Source organism: Myxocyprinus asiaticus, chromosome 12 (assembly GCF_019703515.2).
Source record: "Myxocyprinus asiaticus isolate MX2 ecotype Aquarium Trade chromosome 12, UBuf_Myxa_2, whole genome shotgun sequence".
NCBI lineage: Eukaryota > Metazoa > Chordata > Actinopteri > Cypriniformes > Catostomidae > Myxocyprinus > Myxocyprinus asiaticus.
The window spans coordinates 34613141-34635521 of NC_059355.1; the positions used below are offsets into that span (position 1 = coordinate 34613141).

General features: G+C 40.3%; 1 protein-coding gene across 1 annotated transcript in view; it reads left to right on the forward strand.

The window, feature by feature from the left end:
* The window catches only part of oca2 (oculocutaneous albinism II), a 128089-nt gene that overhangs the window by 17160 nt on the left and 88548 nt on the right, over positions 1-22381 (forward strand). The window contains exons 4-11 of the mRNA XM_051712745.1: positions 1799-1972; positions 2263-2320; positions 2532-2604; positions 4034-4194; positions 4764-4846; positions 5335-5488; positions 20243-20314; positions 21506-21571. Coding sequence (XP_051568705.1) covers positions 1799-1972; positions 2263-2320; positions 2532-2604; positions 4034-4194; positions 4764-4846; positions 5335-5488; positions 20243-20314; positions 21506-21571 — 841 coding nt within the window. The remainder of the gene's footprint in view (positions 1-1798; positions 1973-2262; positions 2321-2531; positions 2605-4033; positions 4195-4763; positions 4847-5334; positions 5489-20242; positions 20315-21505; positions 21572-22381) is intronic.

Below are 22381 nucleotides of genomic sequence, written 5' to 3' on the forward strand. Positions count from 1 at the left end.
ACAGCCATGCAATAGAAATTAAGTATATGCCAAGACCAACGACAGGTGCTAAAAACCTGTTATGCTACAAAATTCTTTGGTGAATTCAAGCTAAGAGAGGGTGCAGACGTGTTGAGGGCCTAGACTTAAGTAGAGGCTTTTCTGTTGATTTTAGGCAACAAGATACATTATTCCATCTGAGAGCACAATATACTCGCAGCATTAGCATTCAGATCACTGCCTTACAGAGGAAATGAGAAATGTATTACTGAGGGCAGCAGATAGCAACCAGCCATATTAGCATTATGACAAGAGTTTACCCCAAATAGGCTCTCATATCTCAGTGGGCTGTTAGGATAGCATTGAGAAACAATTGTTACATTAGAATCTTGTTGTTAATCCTATTAATTTCCATTAGCAATGAGAAGACTGCTTTCCAATAACTTTGAGAGTTGTAACACAAAAGGCCTATCAGTAAATGTGCTAGGTTGTTTAGGATTTTTATACCTGAATAAGATTTATGAAGTTGGAGTATTCAGCACTGAAGAAGACATAACATTATCCAAACTGTTGCACTGACAATGATTTGATCTAATTCTACCAGTGTGATTGTAAATGCAATACAGGTGTAATCCTTATGACACTTCAAAGAGTGTTATATAAAAGCCACTGCTTTATAGTTCCAGTTGGGATACATAGGTGAATTAAGGACACATGCTCAGGAAAATAGCAATAGAAAAGACTGTAGAAATAGAAATGCATTATGCAACTAAATTATTTACCAAATGAAAGCGTTAAATGATTCATACCTCAAAAATATGGAATGGCAAAAAATAAAGTATTTCCCACATAGCAATATTGCATTCCAGAAATGTGTTACATCGGTTTCTATATTGGTTACACTTTATGATAAGGTTTCTATTAATTAACATTCATTAACTACATTAGTTAACGCAACCTAACAATGAACAATACTTTTACAGCACTTGTCAATCGTGGTTCATTTTTAACATACTCATACATTGTTAACAATAAAAGTTGTTAATGTTAACATTAGTTAATGCCTTATGAACTAACATAAACAATGAATAATAATATTTTAATAAATTAGCCTTAACTAATATAAATAAATGGTGTAAAAAGTATTTCTCATTGGTAGTTCATGATACCAAATGCATTTACAAATGTTTACAAATTACCTTATTGTAAAATTTTACCTGTATATTTTTGTTATTATTGAAACATAAAATTTAAATGACACTTTAAGCATTAACTTATTAAAAAGGATAGATATTAAATATTTCAAGAAAAAATGCTATTCTTCTCCTTTAAAGGAACAGTTCACCCAAAAATGAAAATTATTTCATCATTTACTCACCCTCATGCCATACCAGATGCGTATGACTTTCTTTCTTCTGCAGAACACAAACAAAGATTTTTAGAAGAATTTCTCAGCTCTGTAGGTCCACACAATGTAAGTGAATGGTGACCAAAACTTTGAAGCTCCAAAAAGCACATAAAGGCAACAAAAAATTAATTAATAAGATTCCAGTGGTTGTCTTCAGGAGCAATATGATAGGGCTGGGTGAGAAAAAAATCATTATTAAAGGGCTTTTTTTTTTTTTTTTTTTTACTATAAATCTCCACTTTCACTTTCAGAATGGATGGCCTGAGGGTGAGTAAATGATGAGAGAATTTTCATTTTTGGGTAAACTATTGCTTTAAGATCAGAAACATGTTTTTTAATTATTTTGTGAAAACTGTTGTAGCTCAATGCCTTTGTGCACTGATGTTCTTTGCGCTTGAATGTTTTGTGCAGCATAACCTACATGACGCTGCATGACCCCAGCCTAGGGCCTGGAGAGGAGTCATGGGAGGCGAGCTCTGCTGAACTGGAGAGGAGATGCAGGTTGGGCAGTGAGGTGACCAGTCTCTCCCACATTACATCGATGGAGAAATCTGAAAATTATTTCAAACTGTCGTCCCCCATCAGGTATGCCATACCTGTAATCCCAGATCACTATGTGTTAAAACCCTAAAGATTAAAACCCTTAATGTTACGTTGTATATAGTCACCAAGCTGAGTATAGGAAAGCTGAAAACATTGTATGGCTGTAGTAAACTTTCTACTGCAGCAACTTACAATGCAAGTGTTGTTGGAAGATCTTCACAGCAAAGGATAACTTGTGAAAGCATTGCACACTTCTGTTCTGACTGACACATTAATTGAGTTTCATTTTGAAAGCAGAGGGCATAAAAAGTGCCTAAATTTGTTTTTTACAGGTACTGCTTGGGAACAATGAAACTCATCACCATCTTCACCATTGTTGTTCTCTGTTCAGTAAGTTATAAACCGGCAGACTTGATTAACATTTATAGAGTGCTTTCATTATATACAGTGGGGTCCAAAAGTCCACATTTAAAATTTGGGATTCAAATGAAATAAAATATTTTTTTTTAACAAAGAAACATTAAGCCAGCCAAAACATTGTATTCCTCTGCCCATGTGAGTGACACTGTGCAATGACATCATTGTATTTTGGAATCATCAGCTGTTTTTCAGCATGTATCCTGATAGGGAGAGCCCCTGGAGGATGCTGGCAGTCTCATCCACCGAGAGCTTCTGTATCCTCTCAATTTGTGTGCTTTCAAAACAATCTGCATTTTCTGGGTTTGCACTTACTGGATAAATAAGAATCATTAATGCTGTAGTCAAATATAAAGTGTGATGATGCATGCCACTGCAGTAACTCCTCAGACCCTGCAGGGATTTTATATTGGGCGGAGATTGCACTGGAGGATCGTGCTAATTCATTTCCGTTTCTGTGACGATCTCACCATCTGCTATTTACAGCGGCCTGTGTCATGGAAACAGTCTTGCCTCAGAACTTCGTGCCTAACTAGAGATCTGCCTAATACTTTCAGTATTTTGGGGTTTCTACAAAGCTTTACAGATTAATGTGAAGATTGAACAATGCACTGAAGTGCTGCAGGTACCGTCTGCTGTGGGAGACAGACCTTCCAGTTCAAGATTGTTTGCTCAAAATAAAACAATGGCTAATTTGACATCTGTTTGGAAAACTTTGCCGAAACACTGATTTAAGACAGCATGAAATCAAAACTGACCCTATTTACTTTCTTAAAAGAATAGTTCACCCAAAAATGAAAATTCTCTCATCATTTACTCACCCTCATGCCATCGCAAATGTGTATGACTTTCTTTCTTCTGCTGAACACAAATGAAGATTTTTAAAAGAAATGAATGGCGACCAGAACTTTGAAGCTGCAAAATCCACATAAGGGAAACATAAAATAAATCTAGACGTCTCTGGTGGTTAAATACATATCTTCTGAAGTGATTTGATAGGTGTGGGTGAGAAAAAGATCAATATTTAAGTCCTTCTTCCTTCACTTTCACTTTCTCCTTCTGTTTTTGGTGATTCACATTTTTCGTGTATATCACCCCCAACTGGGCCGGGAGGAAAATGTATGATAAAAATGACTTAAATATTGATCTGTTTCTCAACCACACCTATCATATCATGTCTGAACACATGTTCTGCAGAAGAAACACATTCATGCAAAGTCATGCATATCTGGGATACCAGGAGGGTGAGTAAATCATAAGAGAATTTTCATTTTTGGTTGAACTATCCCTTTAAACCCTCCAAAAACTGGCCCCATTTATTTAGAAAAAAATACTATTATACTATTACTCTTTCTTTCTGTTTAAAAGTTTAGCAATTAGCACAAACTATATATATATATATACACATTAGTGTTAATATTAAAGTATTACTGAGTGCACCTTTAATTGTAATCAATAGCCAATTAGCTATTTAAGGTATGACTACATTCAGGTATGGAATGGCTACGTTTAAATCAATAAATTCCTGATGGATAAAATCTCATTCAATATCCTGATGCACTCAAAAATAGTTCACATTTGAAACGTGGGTTGCGAAGAGTGTTTAAAACTTTTGTGTCATGTACTTTATTTTGCACCATATCCCTAGTGCATGGATGTTTTTCTTGACCAACCTGTTCACTGTAGCTATGAACCTGACTGATTTTCATGACAACGCCCTGCTGAAACTGCAGGTTGGTGGGCCATTTTTGAGTGGGATGGAGGAAATACAGGAAGCCCAAGAGTACATTCTCATCCAGGTGGAGCAGACTGAGGAGGCGGGGCCTCGACGGAGACGAACTCAACAGGTTAATTAAAAGTTGTTTCAACAGCAGTTATGTGCTTTAAACCTGAAGTGTGTAACTTTTTTGGACATTAAACAGCTTTCTCCTATTCCGGCCTAATATGTAGAGGCAACTATAAGTAAGCTATTTGTAAAATAATTTCTCAAAACTGTAAACACTGTATAAACACTATAAAATTGCTCTGTTTGTTTTGAGCGGCCTGTCCAGCCAGACACAACAACATTGACTCAAGCAATAGCATGAGTTTGGGGCAGGGCAATCTGTTTGTTTTATCAGCAGCAGACAGGGGTCTTATTCGGAAGGCTGTTTGAAAACAATGTTTGTATTCGCAGTTCTGTTCAATGGCCATAGTGGTGCAAACATTGCACACTTCAGCATTAACCAATCAGGAGTGAAACTTATTTAAAGTCTTACTTATCGTGATTGCATTATGTTAGAATATATTTATTTATGACACATACTGTATGTCAAATATAACTGGTAAATATATTTTCTCAGATGAATACATTGTATTATTCTTATTAATATTATGCCGAACATTCACAAAATAAACTGTAAGATCTTTCCAACAGGTGCTGTATAACTGGACTATACCTTTGCATTCCCAACGAAGTGACCAATTTCTGAGAACAAGGACATTTGAGATGGTTAGCAGGTATGATTAGGGCTGCATTTTTGCATTTTCACTTCACATTGCATAATTTGAACCCATATTCTATTGAGTGTGGTGTGCTTTAGGTCCTCATCACTTAAGATCAGAACAGTTGCACTGATAAACTGGCTAAGGAAAAAATGATAAAAACCGAATGCAAATATCTTTGATTTTTTTTTTTATTTATATAATATATATATATTTTTACCAACTATTATTATTACATCTGTTTTGCTTTAAAAAAAAGAAAAGAAAAAAAAGAAAAGAAAAGTGAAAATCTTGTTATACTACTGTAATCAGAAAGAGGCAAACATGCCTGGTACAAAATTACTTTAAATTGTAGCAAGTTCAACAAAGTCCAGTAAAACAAAATAGGCTATTGTGTGTTTTGTGGCATTTACAGTGATGGTATATGTCTTATCAGTCTACGTGTTCCTTCATTGCAGTAATCCTCTTTTTTCTTTTTTTTTATTATCTCTTTTTACTTCCAGTGCTCCTATTCTGATCAGCGTCCAGGGATTTCTGTTGGACAATCAGGTGGTCCCTCTGTCCATGACTCACCAGTCGCTCTATGTAACCGTGGAAACACAGGTGCTTATCGCTGGATTGGTTCTGGCAGGAGTCTATGTCCTCATCATCTTTGAGGTAAAATATGAAGTGTCGGTGCTAATACACACTTTTCACTCACTAATATAATCCATTCAAAGTCAATGGTGCCTCCACGACTCACCCCATATTTCATCCCCATAAACAAGATAATCTCTGCTGTAATGCCACATTGACTCCACGCAAAGCTCTCCTGAGATATGTGTTTGCTTGTCTGTTGTCTTTTTAACTTTAGAAGAAGAGCCTCAGCTATGTGTGGGTGTTTTATTCATAAACAGCTATTGTCCTTGTAGCTATATCAGTCCGGCACTATACTGATGCACTGCCCAGGGCATTCATAAACTCCCTTTTCTGATTTATACCATTGTTGAGCACTAGAGGTCACTGGGCTCAACTAATGTTAGCTGGAAGAGGTTTCTGCTGGCCCACACAGACTGTGATTCCACAGAGAGTGAAATATATTGGATTTTTAGAATACTGCATCTAATTATGGTCTGTTTCTTTGATACTTTTTGGATGATTTCAGAGAATATGTACTGATAAGGTGCACAAGATGTCTTAAATAAAATCTTATTGTTATAAAATCACTCACATTTGTTCCATTCCAGAGAACCTAAAAAAAAAAACAAAAAAAAACAATTAAACTCAGTTTGCCACAAAGCCATCATGCAGTATTTTCTTATGCTATCAGACCTCTTTAAGTTTGAAGTGTGTGGATCACAATCTTTGAAGAACTTCTGATTATTAGAGAGCCTATAAGAATATACATAGATGTAGATATATATAAAGTATATATACAGTACACTGTATATAATGATTATTATCATTATTATTTTATTATTATTATAAATATATATACAGTATTAATATATATATATATATATATATATATATATATATATATATTCTGGCTTTCCAGAAGCTTAAGATCGCTTATCACAATATATAATTAAAGACATAAATTACAATCAATCAACAGATTTAAAAAATGCTGTAGCAAAAATAAATAAATAAAAATAAATAAATAAATAATGAAAAATAAATAAATAAGATAAGGTCAAATGAAAAGGTTAGTTTTTAGCTGAAATGTAAAAGTTGAAATTGAGGAGACATGTTGTGAAGAAGATGTGTATTCCATACTTTAGGTGCTATGTTGAAAGAACTGCAACCCACCTTTAATTTATCTCTTCTTCCCACAGAGCATACTTTTTAGAGTTTTTAGAGTGAGAAAGCTGTTTTAATGGGGCTCCAGAGGGACATGAGGGCAGGGGGGACCTCCATTTTTAATTACATTTATATCTTCAGGAGGGACAAAATGCTGTGGGTCGGGGAGTTTAATTAAGCCTTTGTGAGAATGCTAATGGAGACATTGGGGGCCCATGTTCCCGCTTTTACAAAACACTACATCAATACCAACGCTTTCATCACTATGGATACACTGTCGTCAAGATTTTCAGCAAATAAAAATTCTGTTTTTAAAATCAAACTAATGAATGAATTTTATGCTGATTAAATGAGTCATCGTCTTTTTATTCATCTTACATTTAAAAAATGTTTACTTTGAGCAGTGTTACCCCTTGTGATCTTATTTTCATGAGGAATTTCCCCAATCTACATTGCAATTCCAGTATCCAGTCTTTGAGCACAGAGAGCAGATGTGGTAAATACAGATGTTATTTGATTATAAGGTTGCTAAAGGTTGATTGAGGTTTGAGCTCTATTGAGACAGAGCGAAAGATATAGAGTGCGTTCTCATTCATCATCCTGTGTTCAAGATCCACCTATGGGAGGAACACCCGTAACTACCTCTGCAGAAGCATCCAATTGCTTGACAGACAGGAGAGTGTGTCCAATGCAGCTGTAAGGCCCCACCCTTACCTGAGGGCATAAAGGACCTGTACGTGCTACTTTTCCTCAGTTAAGAGCAACTGGATTTTACTTGTTAGCTTTCACTGTACAGTCTGCAGGAGGACATATCTTCGGATTAGCCTCCGCTAGGCGTGACTGTGAAGGAAATTCTGTTCAGTTGCTGTTTTATCTGGCCTGCAAGCCACCCATGCTCCTTGGCCTTCACGTTTTTACGGCTGCCCGCCTTTCTTCATTGCTGTTTTTCTCTGCATCTTGGGCTAACTGCCTGCAGTTATGTTGGATTAAAATTCAGCGGTTTTCCATGGCATGACTCAGTTGAAACCCACAACATACTTAAGCTCCGGGAACCATCAGTCACAGGCATGCCCATCCCGCCTGCGATGTCCTAATTACAGCAAGAGATTCCCATCCTTTCTGCTTTGTGTGTATGGTATTTAAACACATGAAAGAAGCTCTTTCCCTCCTTAAGAACTGTAGCCATGCCTTGCCAGGGAAGCTCCTGGGCCGTAGGTTCAAGGTAGCGATGATGCTGCAACTCAGGGGGCCTCCCAGACTTTGCGTTCACTTAGTTGGGCCGACCAAACTGACTCATGTTTACTCTTAGACACTACTCTTCCCAGTGTTTTCACATTTGATTACGAGCAGCCCAGCTCTGGAGATGATGACGACACTATGCTTGAAGGCTGAGATGAGGAGGAGGCCATTCCATCAGCCCAGGTTCCACGAGTTAGTGTTTCCGCCATGTTACCACACGCTATTCTCCTCGAGGTGTGTGAGTGAGCGCTGCTTGACCTTAAGTACGGGCTCACTGGCTTGGAGGTTAAGGATATGGCTGTGCATATATGGCTCTCCAACCATCAAACCTTTGATAGCCAGATACCTTAACCCCTCACAGGGAGGCTTGCTTGCTCCCCCCAAGCCCACCCTCCCTAAAAAGGTAGACCGCTTCTCTGCCTCCATTTTTTCAGGGTTCGAACTGAGCTTCAGCCCTTGCTGTTCGAGCTCTGAACATTTCCTCCCTTCTTTCAGCCAACAAGGCTGAACTTATGGAGGACATGTGTAAACACCTGGAGAAAGGCTCCCCTTCACCAATGCCAAGGAAGGAAATTGTTACTGTTAATGACCTAGTCCTGCATAATGCCTGTCATGCCTTCCAAGCCTCCATCTTCACTATGGCGTTATCTATCACGGGTGAACGCACACTGTGGCTAAATCTCTTTGGTCTGCCCGACAGCGAGAAGAGGCGCATTGCAGAAGCCCTAGTCAAATCGGGACAGGCTCTTTTTAGTCCAGCTATTGCCCTCATACAGCAGTGCTGCGACAATAAAAAGGAGGACGACCATTTTAAATTGTGCCTTCCCAAGAACTCGGCACCTCACCAGGTGCCCAAAGTAAAGGCTGCGCAGGCCCTGACCACAGGGCGTGTGTGGAGATGGGAATGCGGTTGTGTGTCTGTCAGTGCAGAGAGAGGAAGCGGTAAGAGCCATCACTTGGTGATTACTGACTCTAAACACCTGTGTCTCATTTCAGTGACGGCAGAGACAGGCTTTAAAAGGCCGGCGGAACTCTAGACTGGGAGAGAGGGAACGAGACGCACACATGCCCAGACTGGAGCTGAATGCTGAAAAGCTGTTTATATTTAGCTTCTACCGAGTTTATGTTGACTGTTATCATTGAAGCTGACGTGTGTAAACTGAAGTTCTTGCTGAAAAGCATATTTTGAATAAAAACCCTGAGAATAAAAAGAAGACTCACGTGGACTGCGACCGCTTCCTTCTTTTCTCCAACCCTCAGAACATCTACAACGTGAATACCACAATGTTGACAGACCTAAACTTCGCAACAAGCCACTTAGTCAGCCGAGTCCCCCTCCCAAGTCCTGGGGAAAAATTTCCTTTGCTGCCGCCATGGCCAGGAAACCCCCCAACCCTACCCCTTCTGACTCCAAATGAAAGCAGTCTGCCTGGTTCGGGGGGCTCTAAGTCCAGGTTCCTGGGCTTCCAGCCCTTTGGACTCAAGTTCGGATTTCCCCATCCTTACTCCCAAATGGATGAAACTCTAAGATGGTGGGGTAAGATGGTGGGGTCAGCCCCCCCCCCCCACCCATGGGTTCCCATCCTCTGTTATCTTGCACAGCACTAGTTCAAGTGGTGCCCAGAACAAATCTCGCCTCCCAGTGCACATTTCAAAGAGTTTGCATGCTGGAGAGAGACTCAATATCAAGTGCTCAAGCAGTGTCACCACACCATTTGCACCACACTCCCAAGTATATGTGTGAACAAATGTGTGTACATTTCCGAACAATTTTCTTCCACAGTCCCATATGTCACCACTAAGTTGTCCATTAGATTGTGCCATTGTGTCAAAAACAAGCCTGTTGCCCACTGTTGCAGCCCATTGCAATTCCCCAGCACAGGTGGCAATGCTCGCAGAGCACATACAAGCCTGGCACACCATGTCGGCCCTCGAGTGGGTAATTCAGACAGTAACGCAAGGCTACAGGCTTCAGTTTGCCACAAAATCCCTGCATTTTGACAGCATAATTTTCTCTCAGACAAACAAGAGCTCTGCTCATTTTCTGGAAGAGGAAATTTCCTCTCTTATAGTAAGGAGCAATTTGGGTAGTTCCCCAGGAACAATGTCAACAGGGGTTTTATTTCTGTTATTCCCTAGTTCCAAAGAAGGATGGTTCACTGCACCCTATTTTGGATCTCAGAGTGTTAAACAGACATTTAAGGAAATGCAATTTCAAAATGTTAGCATACAGCACTCTCTCTTGTTCAATACATCAGAACTATTGGTACACATTAGTCAGTCTGAAAGATGCCTTTTTCCACATTGGCATTTACCCCCCACACATAAAATTGGTTCCTTTTACCTATCATGGCATTTGTCACAAATTCAAGGTTCTGCCTTTCGGTCTTGCTTTGAGCCCATGGGTATTTTGTCTGTGTGTGGAAGCAGGATTAGCCTTCTTAAGCCTAGTGGGACTGAAAATCCTGACATATATAAATGATTGGTCAATCACAGCCAATTCAAGTGAGAAAGTAGTGCAAGAGACATAACTAGTACTCTCGCACTTTGAATCTTGAAATTTTATGTCCCATAATGTGAAGTTCCTGGGACTGGGGCTGAATTCCACTGCGATGCGGGCCCATCTGTCTGAACTGTGCATTCTGTCTCTCATGAATTGTCTCTAACAGTGCAAAGAGGGCGAGCTTGCAGTATCACACTTGTCTCAGATACCAGGACATTATGGCACCATTTACATTTTTACTTTCAGTCATTTAGCAGAAGCTTCCAAGGTGACTTGTAAATGAGACACATAGCAAACAATTTGTCATACAAAGTTTAACAACAGCTGCATATAGGACTGACGCACGGCCAGCGCTGAATTGTCCTAATCAGCCGGGAGGGGGATAAAGATGAGCCAGAGGTGCCAGTTCAAGAGAGAGAGAGAGCCACATGCGGTTGCTCTGTGTGTGTCTATGTGTTTGTGTTTACGTTGGTTTAAGTTCACTTATGTTATTAAAAGCTATGTTGACTGTTCAGCCGGTTCCTGCCTCCTCCTTGCCCACCTTTACTGTTACATTGGTGCAAAAACCTGGGAAGGAGGAGGGATGCACTGTGACAGAGTCCTCGCCGCTGCCATCCTGACAGGGGAGCAGCTGCGGCCATCTGCCTGGGGATGGAGGGGTCGCTACTAGCCGCCGAGAGTAGGAAGAACTGCTGTTATCCTCCAAGAAAGGGGAGGAGCCATTCCGTCCACCAGGGTTCAGAGGATTCGCTGCCATCCACCAGGGGAGGAGCAAGCTGTCATCCGCCAGAGGTTGGAGGAGTGGCTGAGGACCAGGCAACGGCATGTCTGGGGACCGGCAAGCCAGTTTTCTCTCTCTCTCCTCTCTCTCTCTTTCTCTGTCACTCCACCTTGCTCTTTCCCTCTCCCCTTTCCCTCCCTTCATCTCTCCCAGGGCTCCAGAAAGGTGTAGAAGACCTGCCAGCAGGCGTGGCTAGAAGGGAAACACAGGAAGGGTGGGGAATACACCATGCTGGAGGTTTCCCCAGCCTGAGTCAGGTGATGGAGGAGTGTGACGAGGAGGAGGATGGGGCCGGGCCGTGAGGACACACGACCGGCCCTGAATCTGGCTAATCAGCCGGGAGGGGGATAAAGCTGAGCCAGAGGTGCCAGTTTGAGAAAGAGAGAGAGACACATGCGGCCACTGTGTGTGTCTATGTGTTTGTGTTTATGTTGGTTTAAGTTAATTTATGTTATGTTGACTGTTCTGCTGATTCCCGCCTCCTCCTTGCCCATCGTAAGAACCCTGTTACATTGTGTTAGCTCGAAGGCCAGCCAACAGAACATTGCAGTAGTCCAGTCTTTAAATGACTAGAGCTTGGACCAGTTTCTTGATGTTGTAAAGTGCGAATCTGCAAGACCGGGCGGTTGATGAGATGTGTGCAGTGAAATTAAGTTGGTCATCTACCACCACTCCCAGGTTCTGGCTGCTCTGGTTGGTGTTAGTGTAGTTGAACCAAGATGAATAGTGAGGTTGTGGTCAACAGATGGGTTGGCTGGGATCACAAGGAGTTCCGTCTTGGCAAGGTAGAGCTGAATGTGCCGTTCCTTCATCCTGGCTTAAATATCCAAGAGACAGGCAGAGATATGAGCTGAGACAGTAGGGTCATCTGGTTGGAATGACAAGTAGAGCTGTGTATCATCTGTATAGCCGTGGTATGAAAAGCCATGTGCCTCAATGACAGGTCTGAGTGATGTTGTGTTCATTGAAAAGAAGAGGGGTTCATGCACTGATCCTTGAGGAACCCCAGTGGTCAGCTGGTGTGTCTTGGACACCTCCTCTCCAGGAGACCTTGAATGATCTGCTAGTGAGATATGACTCAAAGCATCCAAGCGCAGTTCCTGTTATGCCCAGGTCAGAGAGGGTGGACAGGAGGATCTTGTGGTTCACTGTGTCGAAGGCAGCAGACAAGTCAAGGAGGATAAGGACAGATGATTTGGAGTTAGCTCTTACCAGTTGCAGGGTTTCAGCTACTGACAAGAGGGCAGTCTCTGTTGAGTGTCCTTTTTTGAAGCCAGACTGATGTCTGTTGAGTAGGTTGTTCTGTTAGAGAAAAGCAGATAACTGGATGAATACGACCTTCTCAAGAGTTTTAGACAGTAAGGGTAGGAGAGAGAACGTTCTGTAGTTGTTGACTACTGTGGGGTTGTGTTTGTTTTTTAAGCAGTGGGGTTACTCGAGCCTGCTTGAATGTATTGGGAATGTTTCCAGTTGCAAGAGATGCGTTGATGTGTGTGAGTGTGGGTAAGATCGATGGAGAAGCAGCTTGCATAAGATGGGAGGGGATAAGGTCAAGTGGACAGGTGGTAGGATGATTAGAAAGAAGCACTTTGGAGACCTCAGTCTTGGAGAGAGGAGAGAAAGAGGAAAACAGAGGATGGGATGTTGGAAGAGAGTAGCTGTGGGTGTTAGGTGTAGAGAACTGATGCTCACTACCTTGTCAGAAAAAAATGTGGCAAAATCATCAGCAGTCAGAGAAGTAGTAGGATGTGGTGGAGGAGGATAGTGAAGAGATGAGAAAGTTGAAAATAGTTTTCGGGAATCTGAAGTGTTACTGATCATGTTCTGGTAATAATAAATTTTAGCTGCAGAAACTCTAGCGGAAAAAGAGGAGAGAAGTGATTGATACTTACATAGGTCAGCAGGGTCTTTTGACTTTCTCTCCACAGCCTTCAGCTTGGTTTGGTGTTCACGAAGTGTCTCTGACAGCCAGGGGCTGGAGGGTGGGGCTCATGCTGGCCTGGAGGTAAGAGGACAGACACTATCAAGGCAAAAAATTAATGTTGAACAAAGAGCATTTGTAGCTTCATTTAAATCAAGTGAAGAGAAATGGTTAGTGGAGGGAAGGGATGCAGAGACTATGGAAGAGAAGCGAGTGTGTGAGAGAAAGTGAAGGTTGCGTCGGAGGGAGACCATAGGTGGAGGAAGAGGTAAAGAATAAGGGAGAGTAACAAAAAACTGGATGAAGAAATGACCTGGATGGCATCAGTCTTGCCTTTGGGGCTTTTGAGGATGAGAGCTTTCATGAAGTGGATTTTGTCTCTTCATCTCAGTCCCCTGTGCAATCTCAACGTTATATTGTCCCGCGTATGCACATCAGCATTGCACCACTGGAAAAGCACAGAATTTTATGCACATGGGATGCCTCTAGGGGAAGTTATGTTACGAAAGTGGCAATGATAGATGCTTCCCTGTCTTCCCTTGCAGAACAGTGAATGGGACATGGCCAAATGAACTACACTCAGCTCAAATAAATTATCTAGAGCTTCTAACTGTATGGAAGGCTCTAAGACATTTTCTACCCCACCTTCAGGGGCATCACGTGCTAGTGTGCTGTGACAAATCCACAGCCCATTAATCACCAAGGAGGGATGCACTCCCCTCAGTTTCACTGCCTAGCCCAAAAGGTTTTGGTATGGAGCAGGCAGCACTTCCTGTCGTTACGTGCAACCCATGCTCTGGGTATTTTGAACTTGAGCAAGGATCTCCTGTCGAGGGGGAACCCTTTCCATTGAGAGGTGATTCTATCCTCAAATAATGTGCATGTTGTGGTAGAGATTCAGTCGGGCATCCATCAATCTCTTCGCCTCACACAAAAATGCCCACGGTCCTATATTCTTCTCACTAAGGGACAAGGACGCTCCCCTCAGCATAGATGCACTAGTTCACCCATGGCCCAATGTGCTGCTCTATACCTTTCCCCCTCTCAGCTTGATTTTTCGTACTCTAGCCAGAGTGAGGGAGCAGAGCTTGACACTTATTCTCATAGCACCCAGATGGCCCAAAGCTCCATGGCTGGTGGAGATAATTCCTCTTCTTTATGCCCAACCGTACCTTTTTCCATTGAGCACAGACCTCTTGTCTCAGGTAAACAGAGAAATTTACCATCCTTACCCATACAGGGTGGTGCCATGGGCTTGGCCCGTGAGAGGTCTGGACTGAACACATTGGGGCTTCCCCATACTGAATGTCAGGGCCTCGTCCCTGAGTTCATTGTATGATTGTAAGTGGCAGGCATTTGAGAAATGGTGCAACACATGCCATCTGGTGTCAAATCAAAGTTCAGTCGCAGATATCCTATGCTTTCTACTGGACCTTTTGGACATAGGGAAATCCTTTTCTACACATAAGTGTTTACCTGACTATTTCTGCATGCTATATCGGCTTCAATGATGCAGCAGTGGGGCAGCATCCTCTCATTCGTAGATACATGAAGGGTGCTCACTGTTCCTTGCCAGTTACTAGAAAGGTTGTTCTTGAATGGGATCTCTCCATGGTGCTGGAAGCCTTGTCACAGCAGACTTTCGAGCCCTTGGAGAATATTTCTTTAAAGTTGTTGTCTTACAAGACAGCTATGCTCCTAGCACTGGTATCAGCCAAGCGTGTCAGTGATCTGCATGCACTCTCTGTTCATTCCTTGTGCACAAAATTTTCCCTGGGCATGAAGAAGTTTTCTCTTAGACACAATTCAGCCTTTATGCCTAAGTGCTTCCCTAAAATCACATGTCAGGTGCTATAGCTCACCACTTTCCACCCACCCCCCTTCTTCTCTGTGGAGGATGAGTGGCCGAATGCTTTGTGTCCTGTGTGTGTGCTCCATATGTATTTGCGTAGGACTAAGGCTATCAGGAAGGGCGACCAGCTCTTTGTTGCATGGGCTTCCCCCCACATGGGTAAACACATTTTAAAACAATGCCTTTCCCACTGGCTTGTGGAAGCAATATCTTTGGCATAGAGCTCTAAGTTGTAACAGCATCCCTCAGGCCTTAGGGCCCATTCGGGAGGCATGGCTGCATCCTGAGGAAAAGTAGCATACAGGTCCTTTATGCCCTCAGGTAAGGACGGGGCCTTACAGCGGCACTGGATATGAACTCCTGTCTGTCAAGCCAGACTTGGTGAAATTAGATGCTTCTGCAGATCTCGTTATTGGTGTTCCTCCCATAGGTGGATCTCTCCACTCCATGTTTCAGGGAGCTGGGGTTACAGAATAGGTCACCTATCATTTTTGTGTGTGAGGACAGAATTCACCAAAACCACCCTTCACCTGTAATCTATAAATAATCATCATGCTGGTGTAAAAAATAAAAAATAAAAAAAATAATAGGTTACATGAAAGAGTGAAATTAAAGTGAATTGACTTCCTGGACATGACTTTCTGTATGAAATATAAACTGACTCTTTTATTTATTTTTATAGGCCGCTTTACATTTGTCCATGTTACAGAGCAAGTAGTCATGCACTTATTATGTAACTGATAAATGTGCCTTGTAATTACACATTAATGCCCTTATACCAGTCGCTATTTCTCCGAGTAGGCAAGGGAGGCAATGTCTCCTCAAATTCGGGTGAGAAAAATAAACAACTGTACATAAATAAAACAAATAAAACATTATGAAATGTGAGCTCAGACAATGTGTATAGAAGTCATATTTCTAAAGAATCTGTCAAACAGTGACACCTAGTGGATTAAGTTTTAGTGGGAGGCAGCGTCTCTCAAGCTTCCCTTCAGCTCATTGCGATCTCATTCAGCACCTGTAGCGTGGTGTGATTGTGGTGGGGTGAATACAGCTAAAAGTCACATCAGGGCAGATGCTGACTCCATTTAGCGCTGATTTGTTCAATACGCTGTCAATCAATCAATACGATAAAACCCACCTCTCATGCCCTTGGTGCCAGATGGGCTGGTTTGAGTATTTCTGTAACTGCTGATCTCCTGGGATTTTCACGCACAACGGTCTCTAGAATTTACTCCGAATGGTGCCATAAACAAAAAACATCCAGTGAGCGGCAGTTCTGTGGACAGAAATGCCTCGTTGATGAGAGAGGTCAACAGAGAATGGCCAGACTGGTTCAAACTGACAAAGTCTACGGTAACTCAGATAATCACTCTGTACAATTGTGGTGAGAAGAACAGCATTCTGAGATGTGGGTTGGCGCTGTTTTGGCAGCACGAGGGGGACCTACACAATATTAGGCAGGTGGTTTTAATGCTGTGGCTGATTGTGTGTACATTACAAAATATAAAATATAATGTTTATAATATGAAAACTTTCACTGTAAAAAAGTGTGTTGCCTTTATTTATCCATATGAATTGATTTTAGAAAGTGATTTATTTATTTTTTCCAGTGAAAATGAAATTGTTGTCTCATGCATGGTTTCAACCTGAAGCCAACACAAAAAAAAAAAAGTACCTAAAAGATTTATGGTATTAAAATTTTATGGTTCTGTACCATAGCTCTAAGTTTTTTGGACAAAATATCATGTACATGAATATTGTAATTATTACCATGGTATAAAACATAACACCATGGCAATACCATTTGATTTCATAAAGGTACCATGTACAGTTGTACACTGACGTACACTGGCCATTTGGAAACTTTAATCGAAAATATTACAACTCTCTGTTGCTTGAACTGTCTCATTACAGTCCTGTATGTACTCAGAGATTTCAGAAGCTATTAAAAAGGTGTTAGAAAAAGAGAGTAGCTTTGCTGCCTGATCGGACAGACATGCTGAGTGCAGTCTGTTAATTTTTAATGATGAATACCTCACACATGATGCGGTGTGACATTCCGTAAAAAGTTCAACATGACACATCCATAAACAACACTTGCTCTCTCAGTCTGCAAGTGGCTCCATGTTCAGCCATACTTCTAACGTTTTGGTCTTGATTTTTAAGTAAACACTGTTAAATCATTTGGTTCTGACTAAATTTTGTTTTTTTTTCAAGAATTATCTTTATGATGTACAGTCACTTTGTACAGTGGGGTCCAAAAGTGAAAATAATAACACCACCAGTGAAAATGGTTCTATTTAGCATTTCTCTGATTTATAGGAATATACATTCAATGTAAACAAAGAATCTGACCATATTTGTGCAAAGAGTTGCAGTAACATGGTCAATGTCGCAAATTTGCTTACATTTGATTAGTGACCTAGAAATAGTATAAAATCTTAAATATTTCTTATTTATTTTTCCAGCCTGTCCTCATGAAAATTACATGACTGTAGCAACATATTTGCAAAATAACTTTAAGTAGTTAATAACACATATGACGGAAGATCCGAGGTGAAATGTCCACTGTGTGGCACTAAAAAAAGCTAAATGTTCTCCCAAACAGATGAGGTTTTTAAGGTTAATGCTTTATCGAGTTGTAAATCAACTAAACCTACCTCCCTACCCTAAACCTTTATCCTAAACCGACTGTAACTGATATTGTCAGTAAAGCAAATGTGAGGTCAAAAACTAAATTGCTGAAGAAATCACGTCGTTTTGTGGTTCTTCTATGGCACTTTCAGCTTACATGTCATGTCACATGCTCTTCAGGACTCATACCCCGATCTTTTGCATCGCAAGTACATGCTACTGCGAAGAGCTACCGCACAACTTGATAGCTTAACTTTGCATTGCATGACCAACTACATTTACACTATCGCCTTATAAGTAATGTGCTACAGTAAAAGTGTTTTGATGTCATAAGATAGATTTATTTAAATAACAGTTTTAAGTATTAAGAAGCCACTTTACTGATTTGTGTAAAAGTGAATAATAGTCATCGTTGTTATAGCTCCCCTAGTGGACTGAGATCAGGTTTCTCATAACTTTTTGTTTCTTTTTTTTTTCTTTCTTTTTTTTTTACACTTTATCAAAATCCTAACACTTTCTGTATGTTCCTGGAGGGGTTTAAAGGGGATTTTAAATCCCAGATTTCAATTGTGGTCTCATACTTTTGGACCCCACTATATATTTTAGAGATATTACAATGACATCTTAAAACCTGCTCTATCAACAAATCCACCACCAACCCGTCCATTTACAGTTAAAATATTGCTGCTGCTCATTTATTGACCATTAAAATCTCTAGAAAGCCAGAGAAATTATAATGATACAGCACGCATGTGTGTATGCCAGAAAGCAGGGGCAGCTGACCAAATTGTACACTCATAAACACCTCCTTGTAGACTGAATCAAATGATATACTGCAACACTGTACATACAGAACAACATATTTATATGTGTATACAGTATATAAGGTAGCATTTGCTGTATTAACACTGGCCTGCTCTTACTATCTACATTGCATAGCAGCTTGGTGATAATCCTTAGAACTGATTTAGAATCAGCACTCTGAAAAAAAAAATGTGATTAAAAAGGCTCAGATGATGAGTCTTTCATCAGCAGTTCTGATAGCTAAAACTCATTTGCCCCAAGAAGGGCCAAAACCTGAACCCTGAGATATCCAATAATAAGATATACATGCTTATAAATATTTAGATGCATTAAATGATTCATGAATAATGCAAATCTATTTGCAGATACCTTGTAAACATTTTAATAATGGTTGAGAAATTATTCCTTAATCAATCTAGAGTAGAACTTTCTCAAGTCACAGTATCTCAGGGGGTTTGGGGTATTAAACTAACATTGAATCTCACACAGGCACATTTTGACATTTCATGCAGTCGTAAACTCTTTTCTTACCCTATAATTGAGAGTAATTAATTCACAAAATTGCAAAACATTATTCTCACAAGGCACTTTTTTATGCATAGCAACAGCACAATGTATATCTATGTTGCTGATTAATCCTGCTCCAAAAGCAGTGTTTAACAATTTATCTTAATGACCTGTTTTAGACTAACAATCACAACATTGCACCAAGTGTTCCTCTCCCCCTCAGGGGAGTTGCTGGAGTGACACAGATTGCTTGTTCTTTCGTGACTGGAGTCATTAGCTGTAGCCTGCATGTTTTGCTGTCCTTCTCCCCACTCTTACACTTCTAGCTGATTATACGGGCATGTAATGACTTCCCCATTGTGCCACACAACACTGAAAGAGGTGCATCAGACAGAGAGAGTTTGATTCAGGTGTCCCGGCCATGTGTTCTCATCAGAAAAACAGATACTGAGTATGTTGATATCTGGCACTACCCTTTGGGGCAACAAACTACACAAAGGGGCTCTAAAACCACAAGCGCTGTCAAGCTAAGAAAATCTAGACAGCGCAACTAACAGAACGCAAGTGTCTCGTGTAGCATTTTTTAAAAGTTATTTTTAACTTGACACTGCATCTTAAAAAACAACCATCAAGAATGTTTATGTAGCACATTTTTACATATAAAAACAATTGAAAACCAGCATGGATGGATGGAAAAATAAGCTGGGTGTGAATGGCACCTTCAGGGGCACAGAAACCATTCGGGTGCCACTCAAAGCCAGACACCGAATCAAACCCAAAGTAGAGTGGTGGGACGATGAAACGTTCAAGGTGGCGCAAGTGTTGATATTGTCAGCATTCATAACAAATCAACCTTATGATTTTTGCCTGGTGACTGATAAAATAGGTTTATAAATCCCATAGACTTACATTGAAAGAGGGACCCAAGCCTAGGGATCTAGGGACATGAATATCATACAGACTATCCAGGTTTTTTTAAAAAAAAAATTATTTTACCGATTACCAACCACTTAGGACATCCTAGCAACTACCTAGCGATGCCCTAGCAACCACAACATGGTAAAAACCATTTGGAACATAGAAACTATGTAGCAATGCTTTGGGAACCACCCATAGCTACCTAAAACTGTGGCATGTTACACGGGCAAGCGTCACAAATTTTATTCAGAAAATGTTCAAATGTGGTGTTACAACAGTTGTACATTTGTACATTGTGGTTTTAATGTTATTACCTGGCATTAAGTATGACCAAACTCATCTGTAGCCTAGTGAAATATTGGCCAAAATGTATTGTATTCCAACTTCGTCTTATTAATCAACTGAAAGACTTTTGGACATGGAAAAATAATGTTTTGCTACACTCATTTTTCTTTGTTTATCTGTAGATTGTTCACCGAACTCTTGCTGCCATGTTAGGGTCCCTGGCCGCCCTAGCAGCACTTGCTTTCATTGGAGATGTAAGTTTTGATTTCAGAGACTCTGTTTATTCTAGTCTGATAAAGTTTGATTTTACGTTGTTTCAAGAGTTGGACTCTGGGACTTCATAAATTTCCGTTATGTGTCGTAATGGTCATTAGCTTTTATTAGCTCGAAGTTTGAGAGCACAGCAATATTCTGTCATGTGCAGAAGGCTGCATGAATAATATAGCAGACTCAAATTACAGAGCATGAGCTTCAGAATATTTTTATATGAAGTTTAAAAAAACACCTACATTTACACAATTAAGCAAATCAGACAGGGCCATTTCACAGAAATGGGAAAGCAGCGGTAATTGCATTGATTTACTCGAATGCGCAGTGTATGACTGTGAATAATTTAAATCTTTCTTTGTGGCTCTTCATATTAGCAAAGTTTTTCTAGCAAGTCAGTCCACTGTCGGCCATTTTTGGAACACTCTCGGGAGGCTATTTCCAGTCATGCCAGTACAGCTCCTATATACTTGAATGGGGGGACACCAAAATCTCAAAAACGGTCGGTCAAGATTATGATCAAAGAACATATTTCAAATCAGCAATAAAATCTGATTATATTGGAATCATAAATTGTGCTTCTTGACCTCATATAATGCTAAAACACAAAATCTTTCTGGCTTGTATAGCTAATGTGTTTGTGCGTTAGCGAGTTGATTGACAGCCGATGTCTGTATATAGATGGTGATTGGCTCTTTTACCTGTAAGGCGGGACTTCCTTTCTACATCCGTTGACCATTGGGTACGAGAGCTTCTTGGTTGGGCATTTCAATTTCTCCCATTCATTTAAATAGAAGTGGCCCGTCTCTGCTAAATAATCTCTGGTATTAGTTATTGTATTCCGGAGATAGATACATGCACATTATTTGAGTGTTGGTGAAATTACTCGTGCACTTCTATCCGTTTGATAGATGGAGAGTCATTTATAAAGACCCAGAGCTCTTTTGCCTCAAGTGTCTGTTTTTTCCTAAAGAAAATCCATACTCCATGAACTTTGAACTTGGTTTGTTGGTAAATACTCCAATAGACTATGCATGCGGAATAATAGGTCTTCTTTGTATTGTGATAGATGCAATTATTATAACAATTCAGCGAACCCACTTAAAGTTGCGATGCTAAAATGCTGCTCTGTATCTGAGGAAGGATTCTGTGACCATCTCATTGTTTCTTTACCACAGAGGCCGAGTCTAATGACTGTTGTGGAATGGATTGACTATGAGACACTTGCCTTGCTGTTCGGAATGGTGAGTATAATGCTAACAGGTCCATAGGAGTTCTCTAGCAGCTCTCTATTGAATGAAGATCATAACCATCAATCTGAAAAGAAGTGTTCTACATAGAATAAATTAATATACAGTACTGTGCAAAAGTCTTAGGCACATAAGATGCTTCACAAAAACATTTGTCTTAAGATAGTTATTTATATTTTCAGCTTTAGTGTGTCAATAGGAAATATGCATTTTAGACTCCCAAACATTTCTTTTGAAAAGAGAATAGAATAAAGTAGAGGAACAGGGAGCCCTGCAACAGAGTCAGTCTGTGATTACAAGAAGAGACAGTTGCAATTGAGACAGCCGAAATAGATAGAAGAACTGTGGTGAATTCTCCAAGAAGCTTGGAACATCCTATCTGCCAACAACCAAGAAAAACCGTCCAGGTGTACCTAGGAGAACTGGTGCTGTTTTGAAGGCAAAGGTGGTCACACCGAATATTGATTTAGCTTTTTTTTTTTTTATGTTTACTCGACTTTGTATGATGTTAATTGATAAATGAAAACAATTTATGGCATTATTTTTGAAGACATCCTCACTATGCAACATTTTTACCAAGTACCTAAAACTTTTGCACAGTACTGTATAAAAATGTAAAAAGTTTTTCCAAACCCCTAACCCTAAGTATTAAACTTCAGTGTGCAATAACATAATTACATCATAGTAAATGGTAACACATGTTATTCACACTATTGTATCTCCTGTTTCCCAGTATCAGTATGTCATGCCTTTCTCAATACCTCAAATATGTATGGCATATTTTGCCATACATAATGGGAGTAA